The sequence below is a fragment of the Crocuta crocuta genome, unplaced genomic scaffold (assembly GCF_008692635.1).
Source record: "Crocuta crocuta isolate KB4526 unplaced genomic scaffold, BGI_CrCroc_1.0 scaffold274, whole genome shotgun sequence".
NCBI lineage: Eukaryota > Metazoa > Chordata > Mammalia > Carnivora > Hyaenidae > Crocuta > Crocuta crocuta.
In genome coordinates this window covers 1,451,576-1,467,932 of record NW_027530222.1, presented here as the reverse complement: position 1 = coordinate 1,467,932, position 16,357 = coordinate 1,451,576, and the positions used below count along the sequence as shown (strand labels likewise).

At 40.4% G+C, this 16,357-nt stretch overlaps 1 protein-coding gene across 5 annotated transcripts in view; it reads right to left on the bottom strand.

The window, feature by feature from the left end:
• The window catches only part of NTNG1 (netrin G1), a 312,855-nt gene that overhangs the window by 141,090 nt on the left and 155,408 nt on the right, over positions 1-16,357 (bottom strand). For all 5 annotated transcript variants that reach the window (XM_077765548.1, XM_077765550.1, XM_077765551.1 and 2 more), the window contains exon 2: positions 5,592-6,232. In XM_077765548.1, coding sequence (XP_077621674.1) covers positions 5,592-6,232 — 641 coding nt within the window. The remainder of the gene's footprint in view (positions 1-5,591; positions 6,233-16,357) is intronic.

The window sequence follows — 16,357 nt, the reverse complement described above, 5'->3', positions numbered from 1 at the left end:
TGTAGATCTTGGGATTAGGAAAGGAAGGTGTAGGGAAGATGTGGTTCTGAGCTGGGACAATAGTGAAGTGAAGGAAACACCCAAAAGCGTATGCACAGGGAACTCGTGATCTAGCAGCCCCTGCACCCTTCCTTGGAGATAAAAAACAGGGGGGTAGATGGCAAAATCAATTCTGTAAGTAGTAACAGACAGCCAACTACCTGTGAGGTGCTTGGGTAGGCACTGCAAAGGTTAAGGAATGAATAAGCACCAGGGAGAAAAAAATATTGATCATCATATTTAGAAATATTGTGTAACAAGGCAAGTAATGGAGATGTGGGTTAGAGCTTCTAGGCCACTGAGAAAAGCTCTGACAATTCTGTTCTCAAGTTTTTGAGGTTGAAAATGATTTTCTATCATCGTACTTCTGAAATCAGTACCCCGATACATTGCTGGCAGCAAATCTTACAGATAAATGAGCACGTTATCAAATGTTCATTTGTCTTTCAGATTTAAAAATTATTACAATGAAGGGTGCCTGGGTGGTTCAGTAGGTTAAGTGTCTAACTTTGGCTCAGGTCATGATCTCACGGTTTGTGGGTTCGAGCCCTGCGTCGGGCTCTGTGCGGACAGCTCAGAGCCTGGAGCCTGCTTCAGATTCTGTGTCTCCCTCTCTCTCTGACCCTCCCCTGCTCACACTGTCTGTCTCTCTCGAAAAAAATAAACAAATAAAAAACATTTAAAAATTCAAAAAAATTATTACAATGAATCCCATTACTTCTTTGAACCTGTTCATCTCAAAGAAACAATAAATAATGCTGAGTTTATATTCTATAAAATCTATACATCTGACAAGTGTGATGTTCATCTTTTCAATCAATTTAGTTATGGAAAGCTTAGAAGGAAACAAAACATTTAAAAATCAAAACTTCCAACTGTGAAAACATTGTGGACATTATCTCTATTTAACAGCCTGTGAATTGAACTCCCTATCTGTGTAAAAGATGTTCAGAACAAATATCTACTCTCCATTTCTCCTCTCACCCCTCATCTAGTAGATTTTATTTATGCATTAGACGACCTTTTTGGCCATTAGAACCATCTTGCTTCAGCAGTTAATTAACACAAGTACCATAATTTAATACAGTTAATGCTACTTGATGCCCTTTAATGTACCTTCCATTAGTGATATTATTGTAGTATTACCCTGTAAATTAAAATGAGATCAAGACTAAGAGAGCCACTCTTTAATTAAGGTACTGGCACACTGTACTCGTCTATTATTCACTAGAGAAAATCACCCTGATTTACTGAAGTAGGACATCCATAAGTCAGAATTAGTCCATGAAGATTATTAGGTTTATTGAACAATGTAAGTACTGCAGAGTTGCTGAGATTGCCAACAGCCATGTTTCCTATTTTCCTTCCATTATCTTAATAAATACACAACCAGAGGGAGTAAATGGAAGCAAAATAAGTATGTGGCCAAAGAGGAATTAAATTTTTATGATAGGATTATAGTTTTTGTCACCAGTAAAACAGGTGTGAGATGTATTGCATGTTAAAAGGAACACAAATGCTACATTAGTCTAATAACAATCAAAACATCACCTTTACAGCAAACAAAAGTAACCAGCATAAAACATAAAGGCTGGGGAGCCTGGTTCAGTCCATTAAACATCCCACTTCGGCTCAGGTCATGATCTCACAGTTCGTGGGTTCAAGCCCCACATTGGGCTCTTGGCTGTCAGCGCAGAACCCACCTAGGATCCTCTGTCCCCCTCTCTTTCTGCTCCTCCCCCACTTGTGCGCTCTCTCTCTCACGCTCTCTCTCTCAAATAAATAAACATTTAAAAAACCCATCAAGGCCATGTGCACATGCTGCACAGGAAATGGAGACCTGGAATTCATAGTCAAGTCAAACAAAGACTCTCCTGTTTTTGTTTCATGGCTTCATATATTTCCAGATGAGAAAATCTTATATTGTCTGTTTACTATTCTATGGATATTTTTCCACTTTCCCCAAATAATTATGCCAATTCCCACCTTATGACATGGGTGGTAGTAGAGTGATAAGTCAATAGATAGCGTTACGATGATAAGGTATGGACATGTAAGGGTGCATTAAATATTTCTGCCGTTTCATGGATGGCCAAGAGCAGGTTCAGGGAAACAAAGGCCCTCTTCTATTTTGGAAAGTTTATAATGACGATGCCTTGGAAAAGGAACCATTGGAACTTTCTTTTGGACATCATCAATTAATATTCGATCCTTCCATAGGTGACTTGCTATATGAGAAAAAGTTAACCCTGCTGAAGTTTTCAAGTGTAAAATGTCCGTATCAGCTTCTATGCTGAAAGGCCTGTGCACCAGAGGCAGCTCAACAGCTCTCTTTAGTGCCTCCATTTCCCTTATATAACTTAAAAACTGGAGACACGCCTGAGCCATCAGGCCTTGCATCCTTAGTCCCTCCCTTAAGACTAAAAATACCCCGGCCATCTGGTGCCTAGCACAGTACATGCCAGCTCAGTTTTGCCCTGAGGAATTTGGACAGAGTTTAGAGGTGACAGAGAAGGACCTTATGGAAGAAGATCACCTCTACTGGACCTTTCTCTCTTGTCCAGCTGCTTCTCCACTAGCTTACAGCTGATTGGTGAACAGGCAAAGGCAGAGGAGGGGAGTCCCAGAGAAGGGAGGATGGCCTCTGCCTACTCCCTCGTCACCGGAATGCAGTTGGTGGATACTGGTAGGATCAGAGATAAATGAAAAGTGGTAAATCTGGGAGTCTACATTTCTAACGTGCCATTTTTAAGACATAGTATGGGGGTGCCTGGATGGCTCAGTCAGTTAAGCGTCTGACTTCGGCTTAGGTCATGATCTCACTGCTCATGGGTCCCAGCCCTGCTTCCGGCTCTGTGCTGACAGCTAGCTCAGAGCCTGGAGCTTGCTTCAGATTCTGTGTCTCCCTCTCTCTCTGAGCCTCCCCTGCTCATGCTGTCTCTCTCTCTCTCAGAAATTTAAAAAAAAAAGAGAGAGATAGTATGTCTGACCTCAATAGAGAATGCATCAAAAATGCCTGTCCCTTTAAAGTGTATTTATACTCTTTTTTTTTTTCCCAGAGGAAACAAAAACGAATGTGCAGTAACAGAAATAAGTCCCAACAATGGCTGTATACCAACCAAAAGCTGCATACGAATGCCTTCTCTATAAGTGGAAGATGACAGTATTTGCAGAAGTTGGAGTCTAAGGATTTGGGCTTAGATTAGAATTTCTCAAACTGCAAGAAAACTGAATTAGATGATTTTATCTAACAGTGTAGATCACACTAGGATTCAAATTCAAATCTCAGCTTATTAATTCTGGCACTCATTCTTGTAGATGAACAGAATACTTGTTTACTTTGTTGTGGAGTGCTATTGTCGATAATACCAACATCAATTATTTTTATATATTATAGTTCCCAAAAATAAGAACTGGAAACTGATTATCTTTTGCTAAAATATTTATAAGCAAAATAGCTACTTTTTATTACATTTTATTATAAATAGCAAACTCACATTTAAGCCAACAGCTTCAGATTGCCCTCTCGTGGTACCCTGCTAATGCATAAACTTTCCTCTACACCCTGGAGCCCACAAGCTCAATATTATACCAATGCATATTTCTCTCAGAAATACTCCTTTGCTCTAAAGATAGCTTCATCATATTTCACCAAGACCTTAGTTAAAAGTTTTTATTTTTATTTATTTATTTTTTACTATTTATTTATTTTGGGGGAGACTGCAAGTTGAAGAGGGACAGAGAGAGCGAGACAGAGGATCTCAGGTGGGCTCCATGCTGACAGGATCACAGCAGCGAGCATGATGTGGGGCTCAAACTGACAAACCTTGAGATCATGACCTGAGCCGAAGTCAGATGCTCAACTGACTGAGCCACTCAGGTGCTCCTGGCCTTGGTTGAAAGTTTTTAAAGAGGCTTCATTGCTAAAGATTCTAGACTCTTCCGGGAGGAACACGGAACAGGAACAAAAGTGAGAGTAGGTGGCCACCAGTTCCTGCTACTTCCCACAGTTAAGACTGTGAAACCTCTACTCGTATACCGAGGTCACGCCCACCACTCTGTACTGTGTGGCCACTATAGCCTTTACCTTAACATCGGTGACCTCTTCTTCCTTCTAGTGCACAAGTACAACACTCTCAAAAGATAGGTTGAGCCAAGTCTCAAAAAGACCATGGATTCTCAGGGCGCCTGGGTCTGAGAGTCGGGTAAGCGTCCGACTTTCACTTAGGTCATGATCTCGCGGTTCGTGGGTTCGAGCCCCGCGTCGGGCTCTGTGCTGATTGCCAGCTCAGAGCCTGGAGCCTGTTTCAGAGTCTGTGACTCCCTCTCTCTCTGACCCTCCCCTGCTCACGCTGTCTCTCTCTCTCTCTCTCTCTCCTAGAAATAAATAAAACATTTTAAAAAATTAAAAAAAAAAAAAGACCATGGATTCTCACTTCTTCTCTGGTTTCTAAGGACAGGGCTGCCCTAAGGGAGCTGACAGCCAGTGAACTTAATGGTGCCTGCCTTATTTGTTTAAATTGTATGATTGCTTAATAGAATCTACATGATTTATGTACCATTTATATTCTTAACCTCATATATTCTGACTTAAAGCTATCTTGGCATTGATAGTATGATTATTGCTTCGCGTTGCTTTCTCTTTTTTCCATTTTGCTCTGTACTTCACTCATCTTTAGTTTTCCTCATGCTTCAGCTCCCATCAAGTTGCTTATCTGGATAACACACCACACTTAGAAATCTGGTTGAACGGCTCTACGTTAGTAGTCCTGGTTCTTATTACTTGAGGTTTTCATTAACACATCCTCAAAATTCTCGGAAACTCGCTCCCACGTGTCTCTGATGCAGTCTCAGAATCAAATATATGCCCAGCCATGACCATTCAGGTGTTTAAACTCTGGTGCATCTGTAGTTGACCCCAAAATGAAGGGAGCCTGCCTCAAATCCACATTTAAATAGCAGTATACATTTCTAAGACAATAAGAACCAAGAGCCTGAAAAGTAGAGCTCATTCCTTTTTAATAAATGTGTAACCTTCCTAAATGCATTTGGTTCTGATTTAACAAATTAAAGGCATATAACTCACATTTCTGAAACTTTTGGGGCGGCCATACAACAAAATGGATACAGAGAGTTGTACCGTGTTGAAACCCTCTCTTGCACTTGAAAACAATGCAAAGACAATTTTTTTTAATCTTTCATTATCTTTTCCAGAGCAGCTGGCTTTGTTCCCCCTGGTTTCACTGTCTTAAAGACTTAACCCACCCCTGGTCCAGGGGGTTCCTTAGTCTCAAATAAGATGCGATTTTTTTCTTTTGCCTAAATTTTAAGAAACCATTCCAGGTGCAGGCTCAGCGAAGTGAGTCTGGATCACAAATGACCCCTGAGTAAAAAGGGTCTCAAATTTCTCCAAACCCACCTCCAGAACCGGTGGGTCCTGAGAAAACGGTGTAGTAGAAAGTGACAAATGCCCCTCTACAGCTGTGAGACCAATACACTGGCATTTTCTTTGAACAGCCGTTCTCACTCAAGTCAGACAGATGTTTTCTTACCTTCCGTGCACCTTTATGTCTGAGATCGCATAAAAGTAGCGTGCCAGGTGTAGCTCGTCTACAAATATTTCCCCAACCGCTGGTCGCAAAAGCCGTATCCTCAGGTCTGTGACTGTAAAGAAATCTCTGAGTTTCTTGGTTGTATCCAGCTGTCCGTAGAGAGAAGCCATATTGCGCAGCCATGGTCCAGCAAAAAACGCAAACCTGTCTTTGATTTCAAAGTGGATTATTTTGCTATTTGTCATATACCCCGTAGAGTACTCTTCGGTGCAAATGATTTCCAAGACCGTATGCTGTGATAAATCCTTCACGGATTTGGGGTCCATGTGAAAAGCGTCTAAGCAGTCTGTGGCATAATACTGATAGGGCTGCCATGTTCGTCCATAATCGAGAGATTTCTCCAGGATCATTTGGTCTGGGCGCCCAGATTCGAAGGTAATAACTATGTTGTCTGTGAGCTCAATAGTTTTGCTCCAAGACAGGGTGATGTTAACCTGGAGAGGCTTGGGATATTCCTTCCAAGTAGCAGACTGCCAAAATGTGGAGGGATGTCTTCCTTCAAAATCAAACATCAGTTCAGGGGGATGCGCCAACTCGGGGGTACTTGCATCACACTCATTATTGCACATGTAGGGGTTGCCCTATGGGAGAAGAACAAAAGAAGGTGCATCAAAACACCAGTTTGACACAAGTGTTGCCATATTGCTGTTGCTGAGTAAAAGGCTAGGAAAGAAAGAAAGGGGGTGAAAAAAAAACCCTGCCAGCAGTAATCATTTTTATTTGCCCTAACTGGATTCTCCTCTTTAATAGCTTTAAAAAAAATTGAGGCAATACGGTAATTTTCCTGTCTTGTTTCCTTCCATGGGCTTTAAGAAATGAAAACAGTTTATTTATCCCATATGTGTTAGACCCATAATGCGGTCCCAGAAGCACAAAGACACTGAGCAACTGTCTAACAGCTCAATACCTCTGTGTCCTCTTAGAAAGATGCTATAGAAAAGCAAGGAAATTCCTCCATGCCTCAAGGACGTTCCTCAAGAGCACAGTTCTTTAAAAAGTCATTTTTCAAGCAAACCTTTAGAATTAGCAATGAACCGTAGATACCCGCGTCCTGTTTGGGAAACAATACCCCCTACAACATCCAGCTTCTTTTTGCTTCGCCTCAAATCCATCATACGTAACTAGGTCCCTGCTTCATAAAGCCTGCTCTTAAAGCATTTACTTTCTTCACCACAAATCATTAAAATGTGGTATACTACAGGCTCTGGGGCTTCGTCCAAACATCTGCCATGCTGTTAGCTGGAGGCAAGTGCTCCAAGTTATCAGGACGGGAAACCCCAGTACTTAATTAGAAGCACGAGCCACGGCTACTTGATGTGTTACCCTGTGCCGGCCCATAGGCAGCTGTCTGTCCATGGATGTTGGCCATTACTCTTATTTCCCTCTCACAGATGCTAGTTCCTTCATAGTCCACTCAAACGAGAAGCTGGAAATAAATCTTGTATCACAACAAGTTATAACGCCACTTACGCTACACTTAATGGCTGCTTTCCAGCTTTCATCAGATGATTCCATGGCAAACAGCTGGCTCCCCGATTTCCGTTTATTTTGTGTTTAAGAAAATAAATGGTATCATTTGGAGTCAACTATTCAGGCATTTCTCTCGAATCCTCTATTGGGTAATTGTAAGCATGGATGGGTGAGAGAATCGACCTTCTGATACTGTCCTTAGGCTTTCTCTGGTAATTACAATTAGATTTTTTTTCTTTTTCATGAACTGAGAACTTTTCATCATACCTGCAAGATGCATGAGCCGGGTCTCAAATAATGAATTTATACTTTAGACTTCGATGCTCAGTTACCAGCTGACTCCCGTGAAATGTAAGATGAACACGGGAGAATTGCTTTGGCCTCCCTAGAGGCAATTTCTCCTACCTAGTCAGCTAATATTCTCGCTCTCTCTTTCCCATTAGTGCAACTGGATCCTAAAGCTGGCAACAGGTTTGGGGGACTCAAGTATACTTGAGATGGGGTAGGAGAAAGGAGAGAAGGTACATTATTTGAGGAACAGAACTGTTTTAAAAATATATCCGAGGCGTCAGTGATAATGGAAATGTTTCTGTACTTCTCTCTCGAATTTCAATTCCCTATTCCTGATCCCAGCGTCTGTGGCACTATTTATAGTATCCCCTTCAAAACGAGCCAAGGGGGGAAAATACGTTTCTGTTCCAGGTGGAATAAATCACCAAATTTATTATTATTTAAACTCTCTTAAAGCATACCAGAGAGCCAAATGCAAAGCTCTGCAAACTGGCAAAGGCTTTTTATGGAGGGCTATAAATATTGTGGAATCTGTCAAGATTTATAAGTTCTAAATATATGTAAATGCACATTTTACTGGAAGGGGTCAGATTTACACAAATCACACCTTCATTTGAAATTTCTTGAAAAAATATGGTCACTTCAAAATCTACCAGCATGTAGCCATCTGCACAATCATTAACTTGGATGCTACCACCTTCCTCCTGACAAAAGCATCTTCATCTGAGGTCAAGGGTATCAAAACACAGGAAATCAACTCTGCAGGATACACCAAAGTGAGTTGTCAGGCATTTGTATTAAGTCATGTTGAAAAATAGCATTTCTTCGACTTCAGCATAGATGTGCAGATCTTTGCAGATGGGCACGGGGTGCCGAAACAAAGGAGGAGGCACCGTAGGCCGACTCTAGGTATAGGTCGATACTAGCAAACTCGTCTTAGGAAATATACTTGAAGCTATCTATCTAAAAAGCATTCATTCCTACTTTCAGTAAAAGGTGTTGACAGTAACCATCATTCATTGAGCACTTATGGGTCACTGTACATACATTATCCTGGGTAGTCCTTTCTACCCCTACTATATGGAAGAAAAACCTGAGGCATAGAGAGGTTTTAAGTAACATGCCCAAGGTCATATAACAAAGTGAGTGAGGGACAGAGCCAAGATGAGTTCCTCCTGCCCGTGCTCTGACCTGCTTAATTCCCAAGTCAATGAAATCACCTCCAATGCAACCAGTCTTAGAAACAGATTTGGCTGGTTAGGAAGCAAGGGCCTAAGATCAAACTAGTTTGGGAAACACAGCTTAAGATCTTCCTGCCTTAGAGAGCCCTAATGAGCATCATCATACATCTAAGATATCTTGAAGTTCAGAATCTTCCTCAGCTTCATGTAATACCCAGTTGCAGAAACTTTATTTGCTTTAGTAATCCCTATTTATATGCCACGGAAGTGGTGTTCTGGAAAACATCCTTTGAGATTCCCTGCTTCTTTGTATTACTCTTAAAATGGTTAACATGTGGATGCCAAAGCACATTGCAAAACTCAGAGTTTTAGTCCTTTAGTGAAGTCATGGCCACACAAAGCACTCCGTCTCTGCTTTGTTCCACACGGATACCCTTCCACAGGGGCTCAGCAGGACAGCCAGCTCAGGATAAATGCCTACATTTACATCAAATTGTCAGCCATCAAAATGCATGCCAGGACAAGGAGACAATTTTATTGCTTTGCACTGATAAGGTGCTTTAGGCACCTGAAAAATGAGAAAAAAAGTTTCATGCATGCAATAATTATTTATTGATTGCCTGCTCTACTACTATATTTAAGGCACTTGTCTTGGCTTTCAAGAGGCAGTAGCAAAGAAATTCAAGTCCTGGCTTTCAGCATGGCTTCCATTTTAGTTGGGGGAAATGCACTAAACGAACAAATATATAATGTTCTATGATGTTACATAGTGATGACTGTTAATAAAACCAATTTAAAGGGAGAATGGTGCTGGAGGAGGGATCCTGATCGCAATTTTATATTGGGAGGTCAGAGAAAGTCTCTCCTGGATAATGTGACATTTGAGCAGATTAAGAGCAATTCCCAATTTGCACTGGAGATGATCAGAGTTTGACCAGAATGACAGTTTTGTCCTTCATCTGACTCTACTCTTAGTGATAATTTCAGCAGCATAGCAATTTATTGAAATGGATGAGTAAACAAATCATTTTTAAGGAGACTATACACCAAATGGCTGTAGATACCAAAAAAAATCTCATCAATTGAACCATTCTTATTTCATAGCCCTCATGCTCTTTTAGGAGATTCATGCTTTGATGACCATTAACATAACTTACCGAGAGACAATGATATTGAAAGAAAATCACTAGGGAAAAACAAAGATTTCATTTTGGTTCCCTGAGAAAAAAAAAACTTGCATTTGTGGTGTGAGAAAGAAAACAAGAGAGAGAGGCAAAGAAGCTGAAAACCTTACTATTCTAGAAAGAGAAAGCTGGAGGAGAGATTCTATGCTAAAATATTTTGTGTAAATATTTCACAAGTGTGTGATTAGTAATACTGTTGTTACAGAGTATTACCAATACGGAAACAATTGCTGTTAAAAGGATTATATTAATTAAATTTTCAACTACTTCAACCCCACCCTAATCCTCCCTAATACCATTAACACTGAAATTTATATAAGAAAAATAACTTTCCCCTACTTGTGAAAGCAAAGAACACTTCTTGCTGCTAAATCTAAGAGATTCAGGCATTAGCAAGTGTAAGTAATTATTTTGTGGCCAGCAGGCAGCTTTAAATAGATCTTAATTTAAGTCCTACAAGCAACAGATCCTTAATTGATTGTCTATGGACGAAGCAGAAAATATTTATGACTGTGCTGATAATATTTACACCATTAAGAGATGCCTAAATAATTAAACAGAGATTGCTGCTAAATGTTTTTATAACAATTAGAAGATAAAGATTGTGATGCTTAATTTCATTAAAAAATGTTAATATTTTACCTCTGGGAGAATTGAACTTAGTTATTAATTATCACTTTGTAGCAAAGTGGAATGTTATTCTTCTTTAATGCGCTTTCAGAACTTAAAAGGATAAATAACATTTGAGACAGGTTTTTATTGTGTGTATTGATGGAATTACCTTCCCTCTGTCAAAAGGTACTTTGACAAGAACAGTGCTTTCAACTTACACCCTTTTGAGTTAAAAAAAAGAAAAAGAAAATCCTGCATAAGCAGTATTGATGTAATTCTTGTGGTTCCAACCATTTTGAACTCCCCCTTCCAAGGTTTACCCGCTGGAAAACTATTGGGAATGACAGTTGGAAATGTAGGGAATTCCCATGAGAGGTTTGCCACTGAACTGTACATTACATGCCAAGCAGGCATGTACTTACAAGTGGTCGTGAGAAGCATTTGGGTTAACACTTATACCGATTATGAAAAACAGTGCGAAAGGGCTGCCTCACACCCATTTGCATCTGGCTTGTCCTTGCTTGTTTCACCACTAAGTGACATTAAAAAAAAAAAAAAAAAAAGACACATAGGTTAAAAAAAGAAAAAAGGAGCAGACAGAGTATTCTGGGATAGCACTCCCAACCTCTTTCCACCGTGACTTTGAAATAGATATCACTATGTCTTTGCCAACGTAAGGCTTTAAAAGGGTGAAGAAACAGGTAGCAGAGTCTACTGCTCATCTCTCAGAGAGATGAACCATGAGCACCATGTTTTAACTACTCGGTTGGGCTATTATCTTGAGGAGATGTCTTCCTTTTCTCCTCTTTCATTGGTGTAATTTGTGGTGGTTAGGAACCCCTCCTCCCCAGTCCCTTCTTGGGACTTCTTGGCCACTCCTTTCCACAAATCCTTGATTCTTGGCTGCCTATAACATGGAAAGACCCCTCTTTTATGACTCTTGTGAAGACACTCAGACTACTCTGAGTCTGAGAGCTGATGTTCATCGTTCAGGCTGAGGTGCCCCCTCCAGGTCTTATAGCTTTGTTATTGGAGATAGAAAGAACAGAAAGAAATCAGAAGCAGAGGTACGTATCATTCAAGATGGTGGATACCTTCTCCAGAAATCTGAAAGATAAGTGTCAGCACCATCAGTCCTGACAGGCCTTGATGACCACAGCTATGGGGATAAACTCTTCATGTCCTCAGGTAGGCCCACAGGGCAAAATTTTCTCATTATCCCTGTGAACATAAAAGGCAGCAATCTCTACAAATGGCAGCGCACTCTCAATTGTAACCTGCCCTGTTACTTGGCATATGTTGGATCCCAATGAGGGGTATACACAGGGTAACAATATAGTCTGAATATTATGGGAGTGTCCCAACTTTAGTCCGAAATGCTGTGACAAAATTACCCATGTATTTGTTAGAGCCTGAGTGCCAAATTTACTTTGGGAAATACGGCCATTGTAAGAATAATAGAGGAGAAAGAGTTTTGTTTTTGTAACTCCGGAGTTAAAACCCAACTGCTCCGTTTTCTAATGGAACCCTGGGCTCATCACAAAGATTCCTTTGTGGCAGAAACACAGGCTTAAGGCCTGATTGAAGCCACTGCTTGTTTCAATTTGCTCCCTGACGATACCAACACCGTGTGGACTTTTTTACTCAGAAATAAAGACGGGAGGGCGTAACCTTTCTGCAACGAGAATTCTAGAGGCCATATCACAGATCATGGGCCATAATAGACACCTGTGTACATCCCCGCAGAGGATTGTGGCCAGGATTTTCGAACTGGAGAAGGTTGCACAGATCAAGATGACCAAGTTTTTAAGAAGGAGCCAATACATTCCCAAGCCACAGTAGCTGCAAAAAATGGATTCTTATATTGCAACCCAAATCATTACTTTGCATGAACTGGAGAAGAAATAAATATTAATGGAATCAAGTCAGTTTGAAAGCGAATGTCTATAGAAAAACACTATAGTAAGGTGGCACTTTTATAATCGGGGGGGGGAATTGCTTTTTAAAATTTACTGTCTTAAGAACTATTACTTTAAAATCCTTGGCACAGTGTTTGCCTTCCAGATCATCTTGAAACAGACACTCAAATGTTGATCACACAACGTTGAAGTGGACTTTCAGCATTTCAAGTTAAAGTAACTTGGGGGGAGCTAAAATACCATGAAGGTGGGAATGTTCTGAGTCTGATATCATCACTCACTGTGAGAGTTGGTTTGAACATTTTGAATCCTGAAAGTTCTGACACGTTTCTCAAAAACCAGTTCCTTTCTCTCACATATGAAAAAGCAAGTCCAAGATCCACTTGAAGTCCATTTTCTGCAAGGCCTCAGCTTTCCTGTAAAAGAGTGTAGGGAGACCAAAGCATCCTCTGTTGAAGTGGTCACTAAACCATGAGAGGCACAAAGAGAACTTTCTAATGTGGCACTTTTCAAAAGTGACTGGTTTCTGGTGAGTCTATTCTGATTCCTCACACTCCCTATTTCTTTCAAACTCCTCTCTTCCAAATTCATTAGCTGTTTTCTGGGTACCTACTCTGTTAAAAACACTGTGAAGAACACAGAAATTATACAACAAAATGTTTACAATTTAGTAATGGAGACTAGATCTATACAGGCAACAACCATGTTTCTCCAATTGGTTGCTCATGGTCCTAGAGAGAGCACTGAGTGTTCCTGAGGGTAAAAAGAGTCACCAACAGCACTGTGCAATTTCCTGGAGTGTCCATTTCACCCCTTGCCATAGGATTAAACAAATATTTATACTAAAAACAGTCATTTTAAAGTATGGAAAGAGCCCAAATGCCCATTGACAGACGAATGGACAAAGAAGAGGTGATACACACACACACACACACACACACACACTGGAATATTACTCAGCAATCAAAAGAGTGAAATCTTGCCCTTTGCAAAAACATGGATGGAATTAAAGGGTATTATGCTAAGCGAAATTAATCAGTCAGAAAGACAACTATCATATGACTTCACTCATGTGGAATGTAAGATACAAAACATGAACATAGGGGAAAGGAAGCAAAAATAATATAAAAACAGGGAGGAAGACACCTGGGTGGCTCAGTCGGTTAAGCCTCTGACTTTAGCTCAGGACATGATCTCATGGTTTGTGAGTTCGAGCCCTGTGTCGGGCTCTGTGCTGACAGCTCAGAACCTGGAGCCTGCTTCGGATTCTGTGTCTCCCTCTCTCTCTGCCCTTCCCATGCTCAGACTCCCTCTCACAAAAATTATATTAAAAAGTATTAGAAAAAAACAAGGAGGGGGACAAAACATAAGAGACTCTTAAATATAGAGAACAAACTGAGGGTTGCTAGAGGGTTGTTGGGGGGGCGTTGGGCTAAATGGGCAAGGGGCATTAGGGAGAACACTTGTTGGGATGAGCACTGGGTGTTACATGTATGGGATGAATCACTGGATTCTACTCTTGAAATCATTACTGCACTATATGCTAACTAACTTGGATGTACATTTTTTAAAAATTTAAAAAACAAATAAAAAATAAAAACAGGTATTTTATGGAGTGAAATGCAAAAAGTATTTGCAAGCAAATTTTTAAGAAAACACACAAAAACATTTCATGCCTGGGGCAAATTTGGAGGTATGTGTCAAAACCACTGAATGAGAGAAGGAGGGGATCTGGGGGTTTCAGCTCAGTGACAATTTATTCCATTCCACCACCTTCCTGCATATGATACTTCATCCAAACCACCTTGGAGAGGTTGCAGCAATACTAGCTTTACCAACACTGAGAATCATGATTTCAATCATCCCAGGATCAAATTCCATCCTGAAAATATTTGCGGCACTCTTACCATGGCAATCTGGGTGGTGTTCTCCATATACTACCCTCTCCATACAAAAAGGAAATTTGCTACCTCCTTCTGCCAAGGCGTAAACTTCAAGGTGCATAAGAAATCACTGGTGAGTCTAGTCCCCAGCCGTCAGGAGTGCCACTTCAAAAGATTGGGTGGACCCAGGAGCCTAATTTGACAATTACCCTAGATGAATCCAATGCAGATAACTTCTGGACCACATTTCGATAAACCCTGGTGTAATGTTTCTAAGAACCATGGTTCTGGGCTACAGCTGCTTAGGTTTCAATTCCAGCTCTACCATGTGGCTATTATGTAATTTTGGACAAGCAAATTGACTTCTTGAGCCTTGATTTCTTCTTCAGATTCAATACAATAATATGTACTTCATGATATTAACTTGAAGAAAAATTACATATGCATGTTATGTGATCAGCATCTCTTTGGTATGCAGTCAGTGCTCAATAATTAGTACTTAGCATTAAAAATGCTCCTCCTTCTGTATTTCTTGACTCTGAGAATGACACCAAATTCTTTTCTGTCCTAAGCAGGAAACATGGGGATCATCTTTTCTTCCCTTCTCTTTCCTCAGTCTGTTCACCAGCCAAGTTCTCTAGAACCCATCACTACAGCTTTGTTAACACTGCCAATGCTTTCTTTAGTTTTTTAATGTTTTAAATATTTAAAAACTATTTTTGTTCTGAATTACTGTAACAGCTTCTTAAATGAGCTCTCTCCAGATTATACTATCCTCTTATAATCTATTCTCTGTGTAGCTTCCAAGTCTACTTTTATCATGCCCCTTTCTTAAAGCTCTTTAGTGGGTTTCCCATTACCTTGAGGGCTACAATTCAAATTCCTTAGCCTAGCTTGTAAGATCCTTCAAGATCTGGCCTCTGTGCTTTTTTCTTTTTCATTCACTCGTGTTCACACCTTATGGGTCAATCGCACCAACCCATGAGTGTGTCTATATATGTACCATGCAGTGTACCATATGCATTATCATGCAAGTCATGGTATTAAATTCCAATTGTTTTATCTTTATGTCTCCCCCACTAGAGTTCTATGAGAAGAATTGGCACATAATCAGCAGGCAACAAAAATTTATGAATATAAGAAAAATGAAAAAAAAAGCAGAAAGACAGGAAGACAGGCAAAAAATAGGATAAATTAAGTTGGTTTGACAGTATGGAATAAGATGGGAAGGATTTGGCCATAGGTTGGTGATTAGGAATCAAACAGACCACCTAGCTTAAAGAACTATCTAACCTCTTAAGTTGTAGATGAAAGTGGTATGATGTAATATACTGGGTAAAACAAAATGAAACCAGGCAAAAATCAAGAAGTCCAACTCCAAGTGCAGAGTGCTCGCGTCTGTGATTGATATAGTCACTGGGACTTCTGGTGAGGTTGCAGGACAAAGACAAATGGCATGACTACAATCATGTCCCACTCCTTTCCTGGTGTTCATTTCATCTTCATTTTTCTCCATCAGTCACAGCAATATTTCTTCTAGTGGCTTTAGGCTGAAGATCTCTTTTCCTCATCCCACCCTGCCTCACTTATCCAACCTACAGTATCCTTCTGAGTTTCCAGGAGTGGCTGAACCTCAAGAGTTTGATTGGGCAATTATGGAGAAAAAAAAAAAAGTTGAGGGAAGAAGCAGTGAGTGAAGAAGTTATAATTTAACAATGCCCAGGAACAGACATGGCACCCAGTCCAAATCCTTGGGAAACCTAAGATGTGGTAAGTAGAAATGGTGAAGAACCCGGAAGCAGCAGCATCTGTTGGGAAAGAAGGAAGTGGTCTTCACTTATTGTGCTGCAGCTTACATGGCTCTCCTAATTACAGAGGTCCTGAAAATTCTACCTGGCTCCAGAGGCTGGCTCATTAGGAAGCTAACGAAGCTTACACCACAGAGCCACTCAATTACACTAGCTGCTTCTTAGACCTAGTACCTAATTTTGTGTTTGAAGTTTTGCATTTCTCTTTTTAAAAAAGGGTGCCTGGAGCTGTATAGGCTCCAGGCTCACAAAACTTGGTCTTACTATGGTCTGGGCCATAGGTAGTATATTCCAGGGCTCGCTGAACTAAAACAACTCTCCTTCCTTCCTTCCTTCCTTCCTTCCTTCCTTCCTTCCT